At 40.5% G+C, this 19,400-nt stretch overlaps 1 protein-coding gene across 1 annotated transcript; it reads right to left on the bottom strand.

Moving 5' to 3' along the window:
• Positions 1 to 11,505: 11,505 nt before the first annotated feature.
• LOC145445415 (integrator complex subunit 6-like) lies at positions 11,506 to 14,105 on the bottom strand. The gene has a single exon (XM_080323608.1). It carries the CDS (start codon positions 14,054 to 14,056, stop codon positions 11,588 to 11,590), a length of 2,469 nt encoding a protein of 822 aa, XP_080179734.1. The 5' UTR covers positions 14,057 to 14,105; the 3' UTR covers positions 11,506 to 11,587.
• Between the last annotated feature and the right edge of the window lie 5,295 nt (positions 14,106 to 19,400).

Consider the following 19,400-nt stretch of genomic DNA (forward strand, 5'->3'; position numbering starts at 1 on the left):
ATTTTTCTAATTAATAAGTTATAGACAATAAGACATCGTACGAGAGGATGACATCGCAAAACTGTCGGGTTATAATATTGCAGCTAGTGGACCTTTGACGTGCCATAACTTTATGTAAAATATTTTTAAATATACTGAAGATTGATCTAATATCAGAGCATTTGAGCGGTGTAGCCTAATCCTGGTTTTGTTAAAGTCGTGATAAATATAGGCTACTGTTATTGTCATTGCCAAAGTCAAATTAAATCAGAGTTAGATTTTGCCTTCGATTATTTTTAGAACATATCAATAACAACTTAAATATAATAATTATTGAGCCATAGTAATAGCATTGCTTCTTGGCCTTTTAGCAATCGTTCCCCTTGTGCTTCCAATGAGATTTCTCGTAGCGCCTATCCATTTCTACACAATTTCTGATGTTACCTATATTGAAATCAGAAAGCCCATTCACATAAGACAATTTTCCAGTTCAATAAATTGGCCAAGAAAATATTCCACAGCATATAGGCCTAATTCCACAATGCATCTCGCACACCCTGATGTGGTGCTTCGTACCCCGATGAGGTCTACGGACCCTGGTTAAGAGCCCCTGGAATAGAAATGTCCAATCGGCGAATAATTCATTGGTGTTACAGCTGTAGAGCGTACTGCTACCCTACTCGCCACCGATAATAACCAGCACCGTAACTGCCGCACCCCAAACCCCCCAATTGGGGGGGGCGAGCTCGAAGGGGGCCCAAAATTATTTCGTGAATTAGCATAAATCATAGAGTATTTTTTGAAAATTTATGCAATATTTTCAAAAATTTTTCGCGCTGTGCGCGAATTCAAGTAGCCATTTATCTATATTATTGGGCATTGGGCCATTACCGCGCCACGACCCACCAAGACATACAATCAAGTTTTAGGCCATATAACATGCGACTGCAAGAAGTGTGTCAGAACGATCGGCAGCGAGAAAAGCTTGGTCGAAAAGGTGCCCTTATGCAGACCGAAGACTTCGTTATATAGGCTATACAAAATACATATAGGTTTAATTGTCCATAGGCGCCTAAATGACTGGCGCCGAATGTTCCTGTCTTTGCAATCTGAACCTCACAAGACAAATACCATCCCGCTGGGAAAAATTTTATGCCAGTGAAGAAATACCAATTTGAAATCGTGTGCGTCTCTTAGTTTAGAAGCCTACGTTTGGGCGATTCTATATTTTTTGATATAGCAGACTGGAAGTCACGAAATAACAGCATGTAACGAAGTCATATCAACGGGTCCGCCCGCCCGAATATGTTAATTATTATTCACGAGCCCTCCCGTTTTCAAGACACTTCACTCAGCTATACCGGTAAATCTAATTACGTGAGAAGAGAGGACAATAAATTGATAGCATAATATATATGCAATCGCCGATCTGATTGACCGATTTTATTATAAATGATCGAAAATTTTCGCGCTTCGCGCTGGCTAACAATACCGTACAGATAATTTCGTGACAAACGCGAACAACGTGATGGGGGTCTTTTTATCACCCTATGGGAGCCCAAGACCCACGTTTTGGGGGGCCTGAGGAGGTGCTGTTTCGTTCCTGCCAACGGGTATACGCCCGAAGATGTTTAATTATTATTGAGTGGTCCTTTTCAAACACATCTCACTCAGCTCTAACGGCAAATCTGATTACGTGAGCAGAGAGAAGATAAAAATTGATGCAATTCCCGATCATACTGACCGATGAAATCATGAATTCTAGAAATTTCCCGCGCTTCGCGCGCTTAGGCGAGAAAAGCTGATTCACTAAACAAATTCCCAATGAATATGATGAATAGCGGTAAACAGTGTATTGCCGGAGGGGGGTCTGTGTGGCAAAGCCCCCCAGAAGTTCGGTCTATAACCCTATGGGGGGCCCATGACCAAAGTTTTTTGGGGGGCCTGACGAAGTGCTGTTACGGCCCTGATAATAACATGGATGAAGAGAACAAACAACACCCAGCATGTAAACAACTATATCTACGTCACGGGGGTCATAGAATGCGAATGGTTACCACACTGACCTGATTAGTTGTTATATACCCTAAGCAGCGCAAGCTACGACCTTTTGATATATTACTATTCTCCATGACAGTTTGATAGATTGTTGCGTCTGTAGGATTAACAAGTCACCGTTCCGATTCGCAAGTCCTTGTCTGATTTTAACGTTTGACCCGACTCAACTCGAGTCATTTTTATTTAATGACCCAGTCAATCAGAAATCGAGTAATTTTACGAGAAGGTCGCACCAAACCAAATCACAATTTGCAGTCACGAATCAGCAACTGGTCATGTTCTATCGTCATGAACAAGAAATGTGACGTAATAGCTGATCTTCTACCGCATGGTAGCTTTTAAAAGTGATGTGATGGTGAAGTTTGTTGAGATTCCAGTGATTTTTATAGTAGTTTAGATTGAACTTCAAGCTCTTATATCTAAAAAAGATAGATAGCCCCTGAATATATTGTTGAATACTTGAAATTCCAAAATGACGTCGCGGGCCGCACAAAATGCTCTCGCGGGCCGCGTGTTTGAGACCTCTGGTTTAAAACATGTTTTAAACGCTACCTATGATACGTTTTTACGGGCATGAAGACAACGGTTGTACGCTGTATGAAACATGTCTGACGCACGCGATTTCAAATACGGGTACATGATTTTCATCCGCAGGTAGCAAAGGGCGGCCTTTTTACTGCTGTCTACCAGTGTTGGGATGACTCGAGTGAACTATGTCGTGTTATTTGACTTGACTCGAGTCACCAACAATACTAAGTGCGGATTGTTCGTGATATGCCCGTGTCACTTGTGCGAACAACCAGTCATTCACTGATTGTACCATAACGACCTACAATGGTGTGGACTCAAGCATATCTAACGACTAACTGCATTTGGGTTACGTCGTACTTTCCATTTCGCCAAAGGCAATTTTACGGCCATTCTTGACCGCCTTGCCAAGCGCTAAATACATAGCCTAAAAACAGATATCAATGGAAAGCTGCTGCTGTACTGGTTACGAAAATATAAATTTTATGTGTCACAGATAACAGAGTGAGATGCAGCTAAATTATCATATAGCTGTTTGTTATGCAAATCAAAGAGAATAGAACCATACTAGAAATAGTTTATAGCATGTTTTTAAATCACACCTTCACATTTTGAAGCAATATTGGATAAAAGTTACAGCAAAATTGGTATGAAAAATAGAGGAAAGTTGCAAAAAGTTGCACAATAAGATCACTCCAAACCAGTCTCCAATCTTGCATATGCTCGGATTGTTCGCGAAACGTGGTGTAACCCGATCGTACGTTTTACTGAGCCTCCATTGTCCTCTCACAAATAAATTGACCGCAAACGAAGTGATCGAAGATTACAGCTTAAGTTGTCATAAACTAGTATAGTAAAGTAATTTAATAGCAAAATGTATATTTATATTCTCTGTTCTTACCTTAACCAAACCTCTTGCTTTATTGAAATTGAATTCGAATATAGTTTATATAAATAGTCATCAACCATTGGCGCAGGCTCGAATTGTATCATATCAATTTGGTAATGGGTATGTATTGCATCTTCTCAATTCGTTTCTCTGTTCTCTATTTTGGCTGGTAACTATAAACTGAGGCTATTAGGTAGTTTAGCAGTTCTACGTATATGTAAGCGATACAGCGTGTATATTTAGCTCTATATTCGTTCATCGGTTCAAAATCAATGACCAATCAATCTGTATATCAGACACCTAGCAAAATGCAATGACGTAATCATGCCTCATACTTCGAAAAGGCGACTTGACTTGAATCGTGACTTGACTCGTGACTTGACTTGACTTGACTTGACTTGACTTGACTTGACTCAACTTGACTCGTCGAGTCACCTCCAAAAATGGAGTGACTTGACTCGCGCCATTGGGTGTTTTCTGTGAAAGGCATGTATACGACACACTGCATTTAACTATTTGTGTATAAATGATTGTAATCATATCTTCAATTGATTTCGATTTTGTTAAATTGGTGACGGAATAAACGAGCTCTTTGAAGCAAAATATGCTGGCTTCTTTGTAAAAAAGGAATGAGGGGCAGGAAGTCAGTGGCCAGTAAGTGGTCACGGGAAAGCTGAGACCCCCACTGCAATTCGTTGCAGACAATTTCGACGACCGGACATGACAACATCGGGGGTTTTGGCCAACTAGCGACGGTCGGGCTAACGTTGTATCGCCGCCAATATTTTAGTCACTGCAGTTTTCAGAGCCGCATGTGGGACAAAACTTCGTGTTTTCATGTCTCCCGGGGTGGAAAGGGTCGGCCCAGAAATACCTGCGTGCTGTGTCTATAGTCACGCAACCGCACGTTGCTCACCCATAGACTAAAGCATCCGAACGCTCGCCGATGACGTTAAGCGATGCTGCAGGAATATGACGTTCATTCAGGATTGAAAAATCAGTTGGATTGATTTCTGTATAATATGAGTATAATACGAGCGGTGTAGCAGCTACGGCCTCATACACTGCTTTCTTCCTTTTACCATGAGCCAGTTATTACCCGCGAAATTCGGAGCATTTCAGCGTATTTGTCTAATTAATACAAAAACTGACAAATTTCCACGAGCAAGTCATATTGTAACCATAATTTTCTGAGTGTCTCCCTTATTAGTTGACCATGTGCCCAGCACAGCGACGTCGGATAGGTACAAACTATTCACAGGTGTTCGTGCAAAGAGCGAAGAAATTCCTTAGTCGCATGAAATACAGCAATTATTACATGTAGCCTAGCTATATTAAGAGATTTTGTTGCGGTCGCGACCCACATTTAAACCCTTCGCGACCCACACTTTAAAAACCCTTGGTATATAGCTTACATCTATATTTGTTCATTTTATATCACGATTCCTTTGTTTTGAACTTCATTTATCCACTGCGACCGGTCAATAAATAGCCTACTGTATCATGTGTAGTTTATTTACTTACCTTATTATTAGTCCCATTGTGCCCATAGATATGCGGAAACTAGAAATCGCCAGGTTTAGCCTATGTATAAGTTCCACTGCGGTCATTGCCCCGAATATTTCAATGACTTCTTTACCTCGGAATCAAAAGCGAACAAGTAGGCTACAACACACTCGCGTCCACGTCGTCCAAATATCATATGATCGACCGAAAAGATCATCGCTCTATCAAATATGCCGGACCTGATGTGTGGAACAGTATCCCTCCGGCCTGTTTGAGCTGGTGTGATCAGACTAGATGACCTTCACGGTCTTATCGATCATTCCTATCTAACACCGAATACTGTGCATGCATATTTTCTGTACCACCATCACTGCCGTTTGTTATGTATTTTGGTTGGATGAAAATAAAGACTCTCTCTCTCCATCCGACAGTCGACGAGCATGTCCGCATTCAAGTCGAAATATAAGCAATTTCTACTAAATAAATAATAGTCAATCCTCAAGATTACCGGACCACGACCTGACCTATCGATCTCGCCTTCCATGACATATGGTTAAAAGATATTAGACTCTCACAAATGCGCCAGACTAGACAAAAAGAAGAACACACACGGTTCCTAGTTATTTCATCACGGGGTGGGCCATTTTCTCAGATTGCCAGGACAGGACTATTCCGTTTTGAAACTTATATAAACAACTTACAATTAGACATATCTATATCAAGGGCGACGAAATGCCTATTTCTATATATTATATTATATCAAGAGAAACCCAACATTCGAATTCAAGTCGGTGGATTTCGCCATAAACCAGAGAATTCAATAAAATGAGGTAAGATTAATATGAAAAAGAGAGCAGCAAATTTCTCATTCCATGAGACAAGATTAGAGTGTCCATTCTTAACACTTTAGCTGCCAAGGCCTATTATGGAAATTGCCAGTAAACGCCAGCGAACAATGAATTTTCGACTAGTTGGATATTTGGCTGGAATCGGGCATGCTGATAAGTGCAAACCTTGCGCAACTTATGAAAAAAAAATTTTTTTTCAACATCCAGGAATTATAAAAATAATTAATTTTTTTTGCTGCTCATTTTATGAAAAGCCACCTAGTGGTCAAACCAAAAAAAGGTTGACCTATTGTATGCAAATGTGATTTTAAAAAAATACTTCCGGCAACGAAAATGGGGGTTTATGACAACAAGCCTATTCAGTAGCCTCGCATACAGCCGTAATTCGGGGATAAAACCAATTCAGGACTTTACTGTACTCATTTCAAAAATATCCTAAATATAGGATCGCTGGCAGTTTATGGGATTGAGTAAAATCCTATATTTAGGATTGTTGGCAGTCAAAGTGTTAATTGATATTGAGTTGCATAATTTCGATGATGGACAGATAACCGGTTAATCCAACAATGTCAAAGGAAGCAAAATTGATAGAGTGCCCTCAGCATTACCAATAACCTTCATACGGTTTTAATTTTAGATTAGCCTATAGCGCTTCCCAACCAGTGGATCACGAAGCTATTTTAAATGGGTCACAAAGCATTTCTAAATGTTACAGTTTTCTATTCAATATATGTCATAAAAGGCTGCTTTTGTCGCATGACTGCAATTCTAATTCATATGATAGCGGTTTTATAGGTGTATTCTAAATAGAAGACCCTTGTAATGTGGCACTGATAACACAGGGCAACCAAAATATCTTTTTTTCAAAAATCATATGATATATGAGATCGATTTAGGGGTATATCAGGGGCGCTGATGCCGAAAATGGCATTACTTTTGCCGAATTGGCTCTATTTTTGAGATGGTGCCTCTACCTACATATGCCATAAAAAGTAGTATGTTTGTGGGTATAGGTTAACTCGCGCTTGAGGAGGTGAATATGAGCTTAGATTAGTCCATATCAGCTCCCAGCATGTAGTAGGCCTACTAACACGTGCGTTGTAGTTCATTGATAAAGCAATAGTTGATTTTATCCGGGAAATTATCATTTAGGGACTATTTTCCGACAGATTACGTCAATTAGCGGGGGAGATAGTAGTGGTTACGATAAGCGCCCATCAATCTGACGGATCGTGTTCGGTTCCCGTCGGAAGTTTATCTGGGGTCGTCTTCCCCCGCCTTTGCCGTTCTTACGGCGACAAAAAAGCCCAGTAAAAGACCCGACGAAAGAAAGCAGTCATGAGGAATGGAAAAAACTATAGTAGACAGGGCCGCGGCTTTAAAAAAGATCAACGTCGAAAAGAACTGTGACATCGGGCACTCTAGGCCGATGTGGATGTTAGAGTAAAGGATCGCTACTGATGCGTGTCATTCGACATCCTCCTATCTGTTCATCGCATTGTACATTGTGTGTGACTTGTTCAGGTGAAAAATATAACCCAACGATAATATGTTATAACACCCCCCTCTCATTTAAGCTACAGAAAGAGTCGAATGACACTTATCTCATCACCGATAATTAGTGGGCTCAAATTTAACACGTTTTCTGCCGCTTTTTAATATTAGATACGGTCCCTTGCCATCATTTCAAAACTTTCAGTTCATGGGTGTTTTATTAAGTATTTTCAAAATTGTGTGAAGCTAGACAGAGAAAGTGTTGTAATGACCTAGATTCATTTTGCTATGTTACGAGAACACATTGAGCATGAAGCGATTCAATATGTGAAATGTCATAAAGTGCGCTTACAAGGACGAGACGTTGACATAAACGCAAGGCACCGTAAACGCCCCGTCAGCATTAGGATAAAACTTCGCGCTTATGGATCGAAAGGTAAAGTCTAAATGATGCAATTTGTAATCCCCGTAGTTTTGTGCGAGACAAAGATTCACCATGATGATTGATATTTTTACATGAATGAGATGTAATGGTGGAATAAAAACAAGAAGTCATAGCACTTCCTCAACATTGACTCAGCATGCTTTACAGTAAATTACTCACTCCCCTGACATTCCAGTTGTGGCTTTACGTCCCTGCCAGATCTGATTTGGAATGACGCCACGGTATAGGATGTAGTGTAAGGAGTAGATGGCAACCGTATATGCTATAGAAAATCCATCAACACCAACTCCTCAACATTATTAAGAATGCAGACTTACAGAGTGAACCAACGCCTTTTACTAGAGATCAGCTAAACAACCAAGGTCTTGACTTGTGTTGAGACGACAAAAAAAAGAAACTAAAACGTAGAGCCGTTGTTCACGAACGTTCTTGGATCAAGGACAAGCACGCGCATAAAAGTCCAGTATCATCGCTTCCCAAAAAAAACGGGAAATATGAGTGAGGAACGAGGTGGAAGGTTTATCCTATAAATCAAATAAATGGAAAAGAAATATCAAGATAGTTGGGATGCTCACATTATGACGGATTACTGCCAGCTGCCTATTGCGAATCTGTCCCCATCAAAATCGTAAAAGTGGACTTTCCTGCAGATGGCTTCAAGATAATTTGAGTTAGTAACAGGAGTTGTTCCAAGAACTTCACTAATCCACATCCCGATATTGATTTATTTCTACGAGAAGATTTGAATACTCATTGGTCAACAAAAATATTGCTTGCTTGTTCATTTCGTCTGTGTTTGCAAATTGTCGTCTTTTTGTAGGTTCAGGCATACTGCTATTTGTTGTTCACTCCAAGCATATTGATCGGTATAGGAAGCTTATTGTCACAAATCACAATCAATTAGGCGAATCATATGAAAATACGAATAAATGGAGTATATTTGTGTTGAATATGTGGAAAAAATAGATTTATGCAGCACAGTTTCGTTCGTTGTGTTTTATATTTCTCACATTCTATTGGTTTCAGTACAGACGGGCCGAGTAAAACATTTAATATAGGCTGTTACGATAAAATGTAACCTAGTTTGAATAAATTAAATAAAAATATACAAATTCGGTGATATCTTGAAAAATAGAGCCAGACTGCAGAAACCAATGCCATTTTCGAGCTCAGAGTCCCAGATTTACCCTAAAATCGTTCTCACCTACCATGATGAAATTTTTTTTGTTGTCCAGTGTAATCTTACATGTGGTGGTTGGTCGAAAATAGGTGTAGGCCTACTGCAATTCCAGGTATTTCTGGACATTTCCCGAGTATGACAGTCAAGCCAATCGAGCCTGGACTTGATCCGATAATATGGCTATGCAAGCTCAACTATTGCAGTAACACTAAATTACATGAGTAAGCTGTACATTGTTTCTTTTCTCATTAATTTCTCTCTCATTTCTTAGATCATATCTCGTAGCGGGTTGTACAATAAAACTTGCATTAAAAGTAGATTGCAGACTGAAAAAGGTTGGGAAGCACTGTTCTAGATGTTTTCAGCAGCAACAAAACTGGCGAAGTCACTTTAAAACAGATGTGCAGCAGATCATTTAATGGATGCTCCAGTCGGTATAAACCTATTCTAATCGCTATCCGAGCTGAATGTCACTGCCCTCGCCAAATAAGATGTAAAGCAGAGGTTCTTAAACACGGGTACGCGAACCAGTTTTGAGCAGTTCGCTAAAGGGAGCATCACCAAGAAACTTCAAATCGAGATTGACCTATGACCAGGACCGTGGGACTGTGACTACCTAGTCTAGGTAGGCATGGAATGACCTAAATTGAGTTGAGTTTAATGTGATAACCCAAGGTATCTTCTTGGACATCAATCAGAAGTGGGCTGCATCATCTAATGAAGTTTTGGTGGCACATCGCACCAAGAAAGCCTAAGAACCAATGTTTTATACAGAGCTTGTATCGTAGTGGCACATTTGATTTTAGAACCCGAGCAATTTATCAGTTCACCTATAACACACTTTGAAAGAGATTTCAGCATTGGCCATTAGAGACACAAAAATAACAGTAATTTTCGTGATGCCACAACATGATAGCAGAGAGTCAGAGAGCTATAATCTGCTAGTGCTAGACTTGGAATATTGGTCTATATCATATCTAGCTTACAGGTGTCCAGATGCAGCCGCTCGCTTGATTTTCATGACCAAGCATAGCAATGGCTGTATGTATATGTGTTTAACCCTTTGCGACCGGCGGTCTAGTATACTAGACCGCGACTGTTTAACGCCGAGGAGTCGATATTTAATCCAAGATAGCTAGACCTGTATTGGTCATAAACTATTGCAATTGGTTTGTATGTATAGCTCTTATAAATACGCATACATCAAACCATGTATAACCTATTGTTGCAATGTTTATCCTGCTTGAAATGCAGATTGAACACGCAAAAATGTTTCCCGCAAAATTGAATTTGCAATGATGTTCGCGTGAATGACCGCCTGAAATATAAACCATTGTATCTTCCGTTCTAGACGTCATATAACCGATTACAGTTATCTTCTATGACTTGTTGTTGGTCATACTATTCTATGAAATTCCTTATATCGAAGATTAGCACGTAGAAGATGTTTCAAATTGACGTGAAAGAAGCATAACTACCTTATTACGTGAAAATCATGGCTGCGTGAGATGACCCGACTCGTTGCGGTTTCAAACAGATGCACAATTGCTTCAGGCAACAGCAAATTATACATATGGTTAGCCATTATCTGGCATATCCATCAATATCCTTATTGTGGAGCTTAGTTTTGTATAAGAAAGCCGACACCAGCCCTAACACCGCACAAATAAGCGTGCGAGTTAGGCTATTTTTGTACCCGAGCCTGTGATAACAGCATCATATAGAGGCAGTTATATATCTGTTTTAGATGGCACACGAAGTTACTGTTGGCTTCTATGACTACTGTTGATCATACATGGAACATTAGCCGTGTAGAATACAGTTCAAATTGATGCGAAATAAAGCAATGTAACACGTGAAATGACTTCCCGAGCGTATATGGGCACTAGCCAGTGTCGAATAAGGCAATATGTGTATACTCACGGATCCCTTGCAGTTGCAAGTTACATATAACAAGCAACTGGGGTTGATAACACTTCAATAGTATGGAGATGTATACTAACGGCAAAATTGCCAAGGCAGTTACTATGTTATGTAGAACTGGACGCGCGTTGCCTTCAGCGAGAATACGAGATTACGTAATCGATTACTCATCGGCGGTGGCCGCGTGATTGTGCTTATCATCTCTACTTTTCCGAGATCGAAGCGCTGGACTATGAAGCGCTATAGTAGCATGTAATGTCTCGTTGAAACGTAGAGATCCATGCGGAAGGCAATCAGGTGGTCATATACTAAGAGAGGGCCTAGGTATGACGTCAGGAGATATAGAAGAACAAAATTGTATTTTATTTTCAAGAAATCGAGAACATTTTCTCGCATAACGCTATTCCCTCTGGCGTCTGAGCCGTGAGAGTATCTCAGACCGCTAGGCGGCTACTTCAGGTTTACGGCAATATATTGGGCGTCGATTTAAGCCATATGGATGACATTTTATCGTTTTTTATGTGGATGCAGTAAAATTTTGGTCAGTAGGCCGGCCGGTTACAAAGGGTTAAGTGCATGCTCTCAAGTTTTGGAAATGCGGCTTAAACTAAATGCCACATTTTTGAAATATCGGCTGAATATATCGGGTTACCAGTGATGCTAAGTATTGGTTTTATTGGTATCCGTTCAAAAATCCGATATTTATCTGGCTCTATTTGTTATCGTTGACAAAAGCATCAGTTTTTCGAATTCGCTTCAAAAAAAGTTTCAAACTGCCGCAGCTGAACGATCAAATTGTCCTTTTTGAACCTATGCGCTTCCTTTATGACGCGGCATACGACGCGATGCCACTTCTTTTTCGGCCCCCTCAGCTTTTGCAAGAGCGAAAATATCCGGACTTCCTTTTTGCCAGGCTTCCTGATAAGCTTGATCACTTTTTCCTGGATCGAGAGATTCCTGGTTTCCGTTTCCGGCCGAGATTGCTTTTCAGGTTCCGCCACTTTTTTCGGAACTATTTCGGGCTCGCGAATTTCCTCCGTCTTTTCTTCTTTAAGTTTTTGATTCTCTTGCTGCTGGGGCTGGGGCACAGGCGGGGTTTGAGGTGACACCGGTTGTGGTTGGGGGTTTTCTGAGATTTTCGGAGAAATTCGACCTCGTTTGTAAGGCGGTGACTTTGAGAGAGAACGTTTTCGTGCTTGGTTACGTCTCGATGGGTCTCTCGATTTGTTGTCAGCAGACAATCCGTCGTAGTCTTCCGTTTCGTCGATCAACATTCCTTTTTCTTTCGCTAGCTTGAACGGATTACCGAAAGTGTGCAAACGTTTCGGCACGTCTGGGTCCAATTCTCTCAAAGGCTGCACGCTTCTACGTAAGTAGTCTTGATAATTTCCCATGTTCGACATCGGTTGATTGTGTAAATCGGCTTTGTCTTGTAACAATCGTCCGCGTTCTTGGTTGTTCGCGACGCACATTCGGAAGTTAATTCTCATCTTGTGTATCTGATCGAGCAGTTTCGATCGCGGAATATCGTAAGGATTGTGAAACATTCTCCGTCTCACGTTATTATCGCCGCCGATGCTCACGTGGAAGTTTGGAAAGCCGTTCAAGTCTAGTTTTTGTGCAGCCACCGAGTTTTCAGTCACAGACGCCAAGATCTGGTTAAAATTCGGCAGTTGAGTGACTGAAATATTCCCTAATCGCCCCGTGATACACACACCTTTGTTGAGATGTGGGGAGTCGTGATTCACAGAATTAACTAACCTCTCCGCCGATAACTTTGACTGCTGCTTCAATTTCTTGAAGTACGACATCACAGAATGACTGAGCCCTGTGTCGTGGTGATCTGGAATCACGTTCTGCACTCCGAGCTGACGCATAGCTTTTCGAAAAGGCCCCACGTAATAACTCGGCAAGCTCTTCAGGTAATCTTCAAACGCGATCCTCCATGGTTGTGTCGCTTGCATCTTCTGTTTGATAAACTCTTCTATCAAAGGCAGCGCTACAGGATAATTGTACGGCATCACAAACAAATTAACGCAGGATAAATTAGAGCTGGCTTTTAAATATCCACAGGGCGGCGGTGTTGATGAGCTGTATTTTCCGCTGCAGTCCACAAACACTGGCCAACACGCGTTTGGATTCTTTTTCTCCAAAAGAACTTGAGTTAAGGGTGAAGCTTCGAGCTCATATTTATCATACGGAAAACTTGGAACGAGCATAGGCTCCGACTCTACGCAGGAGTATCTTAAAACAGGGTGAGCGCTTCTTGGGGGTAGTGAAGGCGCGTTGGGGTCAGGCCAGAAAGCTTCAGGCAAGGGCCAGTGTCCGATCGGGCCACCACTTTTAGCGCTAGGCTTCACATAAATCATTCTGTGCAAAGAAGCCCATCCATCGTTTTCTGTGATGTTGTTCGGTGATGCAGACCGATCATCAGTATTCGTTCTTGTTTGATTGGCAACTTTCGCGTCATTGGGCTGTCTCTTATCAGGATCAAGGCATTCAAAATGTACGACAACGCCACCTTGCACCTTCTGCACCAAAGACTCTAAACATTGCATCAATGTCTTTTGTGATGTCACCGAGTACGAGCGACCTCCCGTGACCTCACACATTAAACTAATTGGAGATCTATCACTGGGAACACTGCCTAAAGTCTCCGGTTCTCCAGTAGATGTTGCAGGTAATCGTAGTACTAGAGAAAATAACCGTTGGTCCCAACGGAATGGTTCTTTCGTTAACTCACTGCCAGGAAGTGGTTCGTTCATGGGTAGGTGTAGTTCTTGTTGGACCCCGTTTCTGTTACTCAATCGACCCCCATCTGTGATTGCTACGATCATGGCAGGCTCTAAAAAGAATGGACTGCGTCCTTGTCCGTAAGTGTCAATACCAGATATGAGTCTGTTCACACTTAGAAGGTCAAAAGCGGAACGTAACGCTTGCCCTAGCGTAGTAAGCCCCTCGGCTTTGAGATACTTGAGGCTGTTCACGAGGACCGCGTGTGGCTCTTTCCAGCCGCATTTAATGCATTGGGACGCTTCGTCCAAAGTGACGAGCATGTAACGGTCGTTGCGACTGGCCGGGTCTCGAGATCGGAGTTTGATGAAGGTTTCTACGGCACCTTTAGCGACGTCGAGCAAACGTGTTCCCAGGTAACATCGTTGGCCCATCGACGCAGAGTTGTCGACGATAAATAGAACTATTTGCATGTTAATGCTTAATTCTGTAGTTACATTATTCAATATAATAATTACGGATCTGAAGAGAGAAAAAGTTCATAGATAATCACAAAAATGAAAAAATAATAAAGCATCATGTATGTAATTCAAGCTATAAATGACACAGAAAAGATTGACTGGTCACAGAAGGGAAATGTGTTTTTGAGCAACCATTATACATCTACCATTGTATATTTTATGTCACGATTCTTTTTTCTTAATTACATTTCCCGACACTTCTTCGTTATTCCCCACACATCGAAAAAATGATCCCCATGACACCAATAAATGTTTCCCCATGAACATAAACAGAAAAATTTATAAACGTCAAAATGAATTTTTTTTCGCGTTGGGTGGAACAGACGGATATTAGGGATGGGGGAGGGGGATATTAGGATGGGTTAGGGTTAGGATATCCTAAGATTAGGGTTGGGGATATTAGGGTCGGGAGATATTAGGGATGGGGAGGGAGATATAAGGGTGGGTTAGGGTTAGGATATCCTAAGATTAGGTTTGGGGATATTAGGGTCGGGAGATATTAGGGATGGGGAGGGGGATATTAGGGTGGGTTAGGGTTAGGATATCCTAAGATTAGGGTTGGGGATATTTGGGATAGGGGAGGGGGATATTAGGGTGGATTGGGGTTAGGATATCCCAAGATCAGGGATTGGGGAGGAGATATTAGGGTTAGAATATCCTAAGATAAGGGTTGGGGATATTGGGGTCAAGGATGGGGTTAGGATATCCTAAGATTCGGGTTGGGTTTGCAGATTACAATATTCCAAACCCTAATCTTGGGATACCCTGACTCCAAATTTAACCCTAATCTCAGGATATCCCACCTCAACCTTGACCCGAACCTACCCTAGCACCCTCACCCTCAATCCTAATCTTAGGATATCCCAACCCACCCTAATAACCCCTTCCGCAACCCTAATCTTAGGATATCCCAACCTTGACGCTAACCCACCCTAATACTCCCTTCCCCGACCCCAATATTCCCTTCCCACGACCCTAATATCTCCCACCCCGACCCTAATATTGCCTTCCCCGACCCTAATATCTCCCACCCGACCCTAATATTCCCCTAGCCCTAATCCCAGCGCGAAAAACAATTTATTTTGACGTTTATAAATTTTCACATGTTCATGAGAATCATTCATTGGTTTCATGGTGATCACTTCTGGATGTGTGGGAATAACGAAGAAGTGCCCATTTCCCTTCTGTGACCAGTCAATCTTGCCCCTAAGCCTGAATGGAATCGCTGGCCTTTTTGCCTGATATATCAGGTAAAAATATATCAGGCAAAAAATAAAAAATAAAACATAGTGTGAGCACAGGACACCGATTCCAAACAGGCCCCTAAGAATAGTGACATAAAATGTACGATGGTAAATGCATAATCGTTGCTCCAAAATAAATTTTTGTTTCAAATTTTACTGGCCACTCCATGAATGAAATTGTTACATTGTCTAAAAATATGCTGCATACCAAATTTGGCTCAATTCTAACCTGTAGGCCTATTGATGTTAAGTTCTTGGCATTCAAAATTTTCTATATGCAATAATAGTTACAGTCGGTACGTGGGTACAGTCCCTACTGGAATCTCGGTATGTTTTGCCTGATATATCAGGTGAGCAGCGATGATTCTTCAAGTTAAAGTAATTCAATAAAAAAATCTAACATAGTGTGAGCACAGGACACCGATTCCAAACAGGGGTACAGTGGCCAGTGGGTAGTACTAGTACTATGTCTATAAGCAGGCTATGCATCGTTTTTTAGACTACGGTACTTAAAAATTTCATGGAGCTGACAGTAAAATTTGAAAATAAAATTTCTAACTTCAAGTATAGCTTTGCTTTTACAGGTAGGCCCTATCCACATTACCCTGCTCAGTGCTCACCTGCTGTCATTCTTTGAGATATAAATCCAGTAGCCCAGAGTATTTTTTCAAGATGCTTTACCGGTTATATACTAATTATACAACACTACCGAACCTTAACCGGTACTTATTTACTCAATATGTAGCTACTAGCTTAGCTTCAAGTTCACCATCATATTTTAGTGTTTTGATCTACCGTATATATAATTATTTAGTAAGACTCGTCCTTTGCAATACCCGCAGTATTATGTCGTGTTCACAATACACTGAGAATATAGATTCAATGTACACAATATATATCCAATTACTATAATTCGAATTACATCTGTAGACCCTAGTGATCAGAGATGAGCGGATTTGAAATTTCCATGTCCTAATCCAATCCAAATCCAAACTCTCGAATCCAAATCCAAATCCTAATCCATAACTTTTTCATATTCAAGTCCATGTCCAATCCTAATCCGATTCCAACTGGAAATTCAGAAAAAATACTAATTTATGCAATGGAGGGATTCGAAAATCTTCTTTCACAACCAACGATTCACTTGATTCAAGATAACTTAGTAACCATAAGTACATTAATAACTGATCTGAATAAAGTTTTGTCGCCATTCGCCACACGACATTTCAATCTCCCAGAAAATAGGTAAATCCAATCCAAATCCTAATCCGTTCTGTAAAAAATGTATAATCCAAATCCAATCCAAATCCGACAAAATTTCACAAATCCTGTTTTTTTCAAAACCTAATCCTAATCCATGCTCATCTCTGCTAGTGATGTATACCTGCCAGAGTGCCGGCGAGCTGCGAGCATGGGCAAATAACAATGCAACTGCAACCAGAGTCCACACTCCAGATGAGCTCGATCAGGAGTTGGGCTTCTAACCGGACATGAATCCGGCAAGTTGCATTTTGCACTGAGCGATATATTGCCCGAATGCCAGATCAGAAAGGGGTTCCAACTTCTTAGTGCATGAAATCGTATTACTTGAAAATATGGTTGGCGGTACTAAACTTGAGTATTGCTTTCACAACTACATTCATTGCAGTAAAGAATTTATATTAACTCGAACACTTTTCGTGTGCCCCTTATCGAGAGTTAACGGCACAATAATAAGCATACAGAGAGAGATTCAAACGAAAACCAAAATGGCAAAGTATGACGTAATAATACAATAATAAAAAATTAACGCTAGTCAAAGTCAGCTGTACCGGTAGTCATAACAAGAGACGAGAGAAAATCAAATTATACTATAATACACGGAAGACAACACACAGACAAATAGCGGTATATATTAATGGGAAATTTTGAGATTATATAGAAACTCTTTCTGCCGACATAAATCCGGATTGGTCAATTTTATTATGGTTGACTCCAAGACAGACAGATGGAAGGCAGATCTGCATTTAGCAATCACAGTGAACATACTGTCATTGTAATGACTGGCACACACCGGGTAGTTCATTAAATGTTGACCAATTGCAGAGTTGAACGCTGAGACCTGGTTATAGGAAGCAGAGTCAACCGCTTCCTTACACCGACGAACAAGTGCAGATCGATCTGCACTTGTTCGTCGGTGTAAGCGGAAGCGGTTGACTCTGCTTCCTATAACCAGGTCTCAGCGTTCAACTCTGCAATTGGTCAACATTTAATGAACTACCCGGTGTGTGCCAGTTATTACAATGACAGTATGTTCACTGTGATTGCTAAATGCAGATCTGCCTTCCATCTGTCTGTCTTGGAGTCAACCATAATAAAATTGACCAATCCGGATTTACGTCGGCAGAAAGAGTTTCTATATAATCTCAAAATTTCCCATTAATATATACCGCTATTTGTCTGTGTGTTGTCTTCCGTGTATTATAGTATAATTTGATTTTCTCTCGTCTCTTGTTATGACTACCGGTACAGCTGACTTTGCCTAGCGGTAATTTTTTATTATTGTATTATTACGTCATACTTTGCCATTTTGGTTTTCGTTTGAATCTCTCTCTGTATGCTTATTATTGTGCCGTTAACTCTCGATAAGGGGCACACGAAAAGTCTTCGAGTTAATAAATTCTTTACTGCAATGAATGTAGTTGTGAAAGAAATCGTATTACGAAATAATCGTGGGCTTTATAATTTCATCCCCTCAAGACACACAATATACAGCGCACTGCACAAGACACAAACGATGTAATGAATAAATGGGAAGATGTCGAGATGACCATAAGTATCGTCTCTAAATTTAATATGTCATCATCTCAGCTCTACTTCTGTCAAATCAAAATACAGCAATCGCTATCAATGGTACTATCATTTACATGCAGTGATGCACTCAAATACCTACAATGTACAATGCGATCAAACGAACAGATGGGAGGCGAGGACGTCGAACAAACAAGTGCCGCCTATATGTCTTAATGTAAGGTCACTTCATATGGTTGTTACTTATTACAGATTACTAGGGCGATTTTTTTTACCTGAAAAACGAAAGATTTCACCTAAAAAATCTAAATTTTTACTTTTTTTTACCTAAAAAAACTTGAGTTTTGACCAAATAATTTTGACCTCACGTATGCAAAATCTGGCCCTATGAAGAATTCCAGAAGTCACATCACGTAGCCTATTATGGTAGAAATATTTAAAACAACGAAAGATACTTTCCGACATTCTCGGGTAGAAAGTGTCTGTCCTTACTGAGTAGCTTGCCAAGAATGGAGAAAGAACGTTCAGCAGCAGCAGTTGTTGACTGAAAACACCGAAGTTGTGCGTACTACACTGTTGGTGACACATGTGTTGCTATTCAATCTGACAATGTTGTCTACATCACTATTCTTCACTTTGCGCTACTTGATATAAGAACCATGCAATGCCCAAGCAATCAAGCTTCAGTTAGGATATTGCGGTACGTTGACCATAAAACCATGTCAACCTATTTGTTTCATTTGATCGTTTATGATTCACAATGAGCAGACGATGAGCTGTTTACAACGGTAGGCTAGAAGCTGTAACTATCAAAAGATAAGTTCACCGACTGTGCAAAATCTACGATACAAACGAAATGAAGAGGTCAAAAAATTTTGACTTCGTAACCAATTTTGACAAATTTTGACCCAACGCTACAATTTTGACATGTCAAAAAATATCGCCCTACAGATTACTAACGTACGTAGGTCAGTATATTCTATAGTATTTACGTAGTGTAATTTCATGAAGTAAATCACAGTTTGATCCCTCAGCTTTTTGACGAATGCTTGCCTTTTCATTCCCTTATTGTTTGTATGTGCCGATCATCATGTTTTTATAGCTGCCGCTTTTGTAAACATACGGCGAAAGTCAGCGAATTGAACCATATATTCATGTTCTGGGATGTAAAATCCAAGTATATAATCGGAAATAACATAACTCCATATCTCGATTGAAAATTCAAAGTGAAAATTATTCTGTGAGTTCTGTTCAGTCTGCTA

The sequence above is a fragment of the Botryllus schlosseri genome, chromosome 8, assembly GCF_051294905.1.
Source record: "Botryllus schlosseri isolate E-star chromosome 8, Bs_hap1, whole genome shotgun sequence".
NCBI lineage: Eukaryota > Metazoa > Chordata > Ascidiacea > Stolidobranchia > Styelidae > Botryllus > Botryllus schlosseri.

Bases quoted from the DNA above. Each gene is read 5' to 3' on its own strand.
- LOC145445415 (XM_080323608.1), bottom strand. From the start codon at position 14,056: ATGCAAATAGTTCTATTTATCGTCGACAACTCTGCGTCGATGGGCCAA.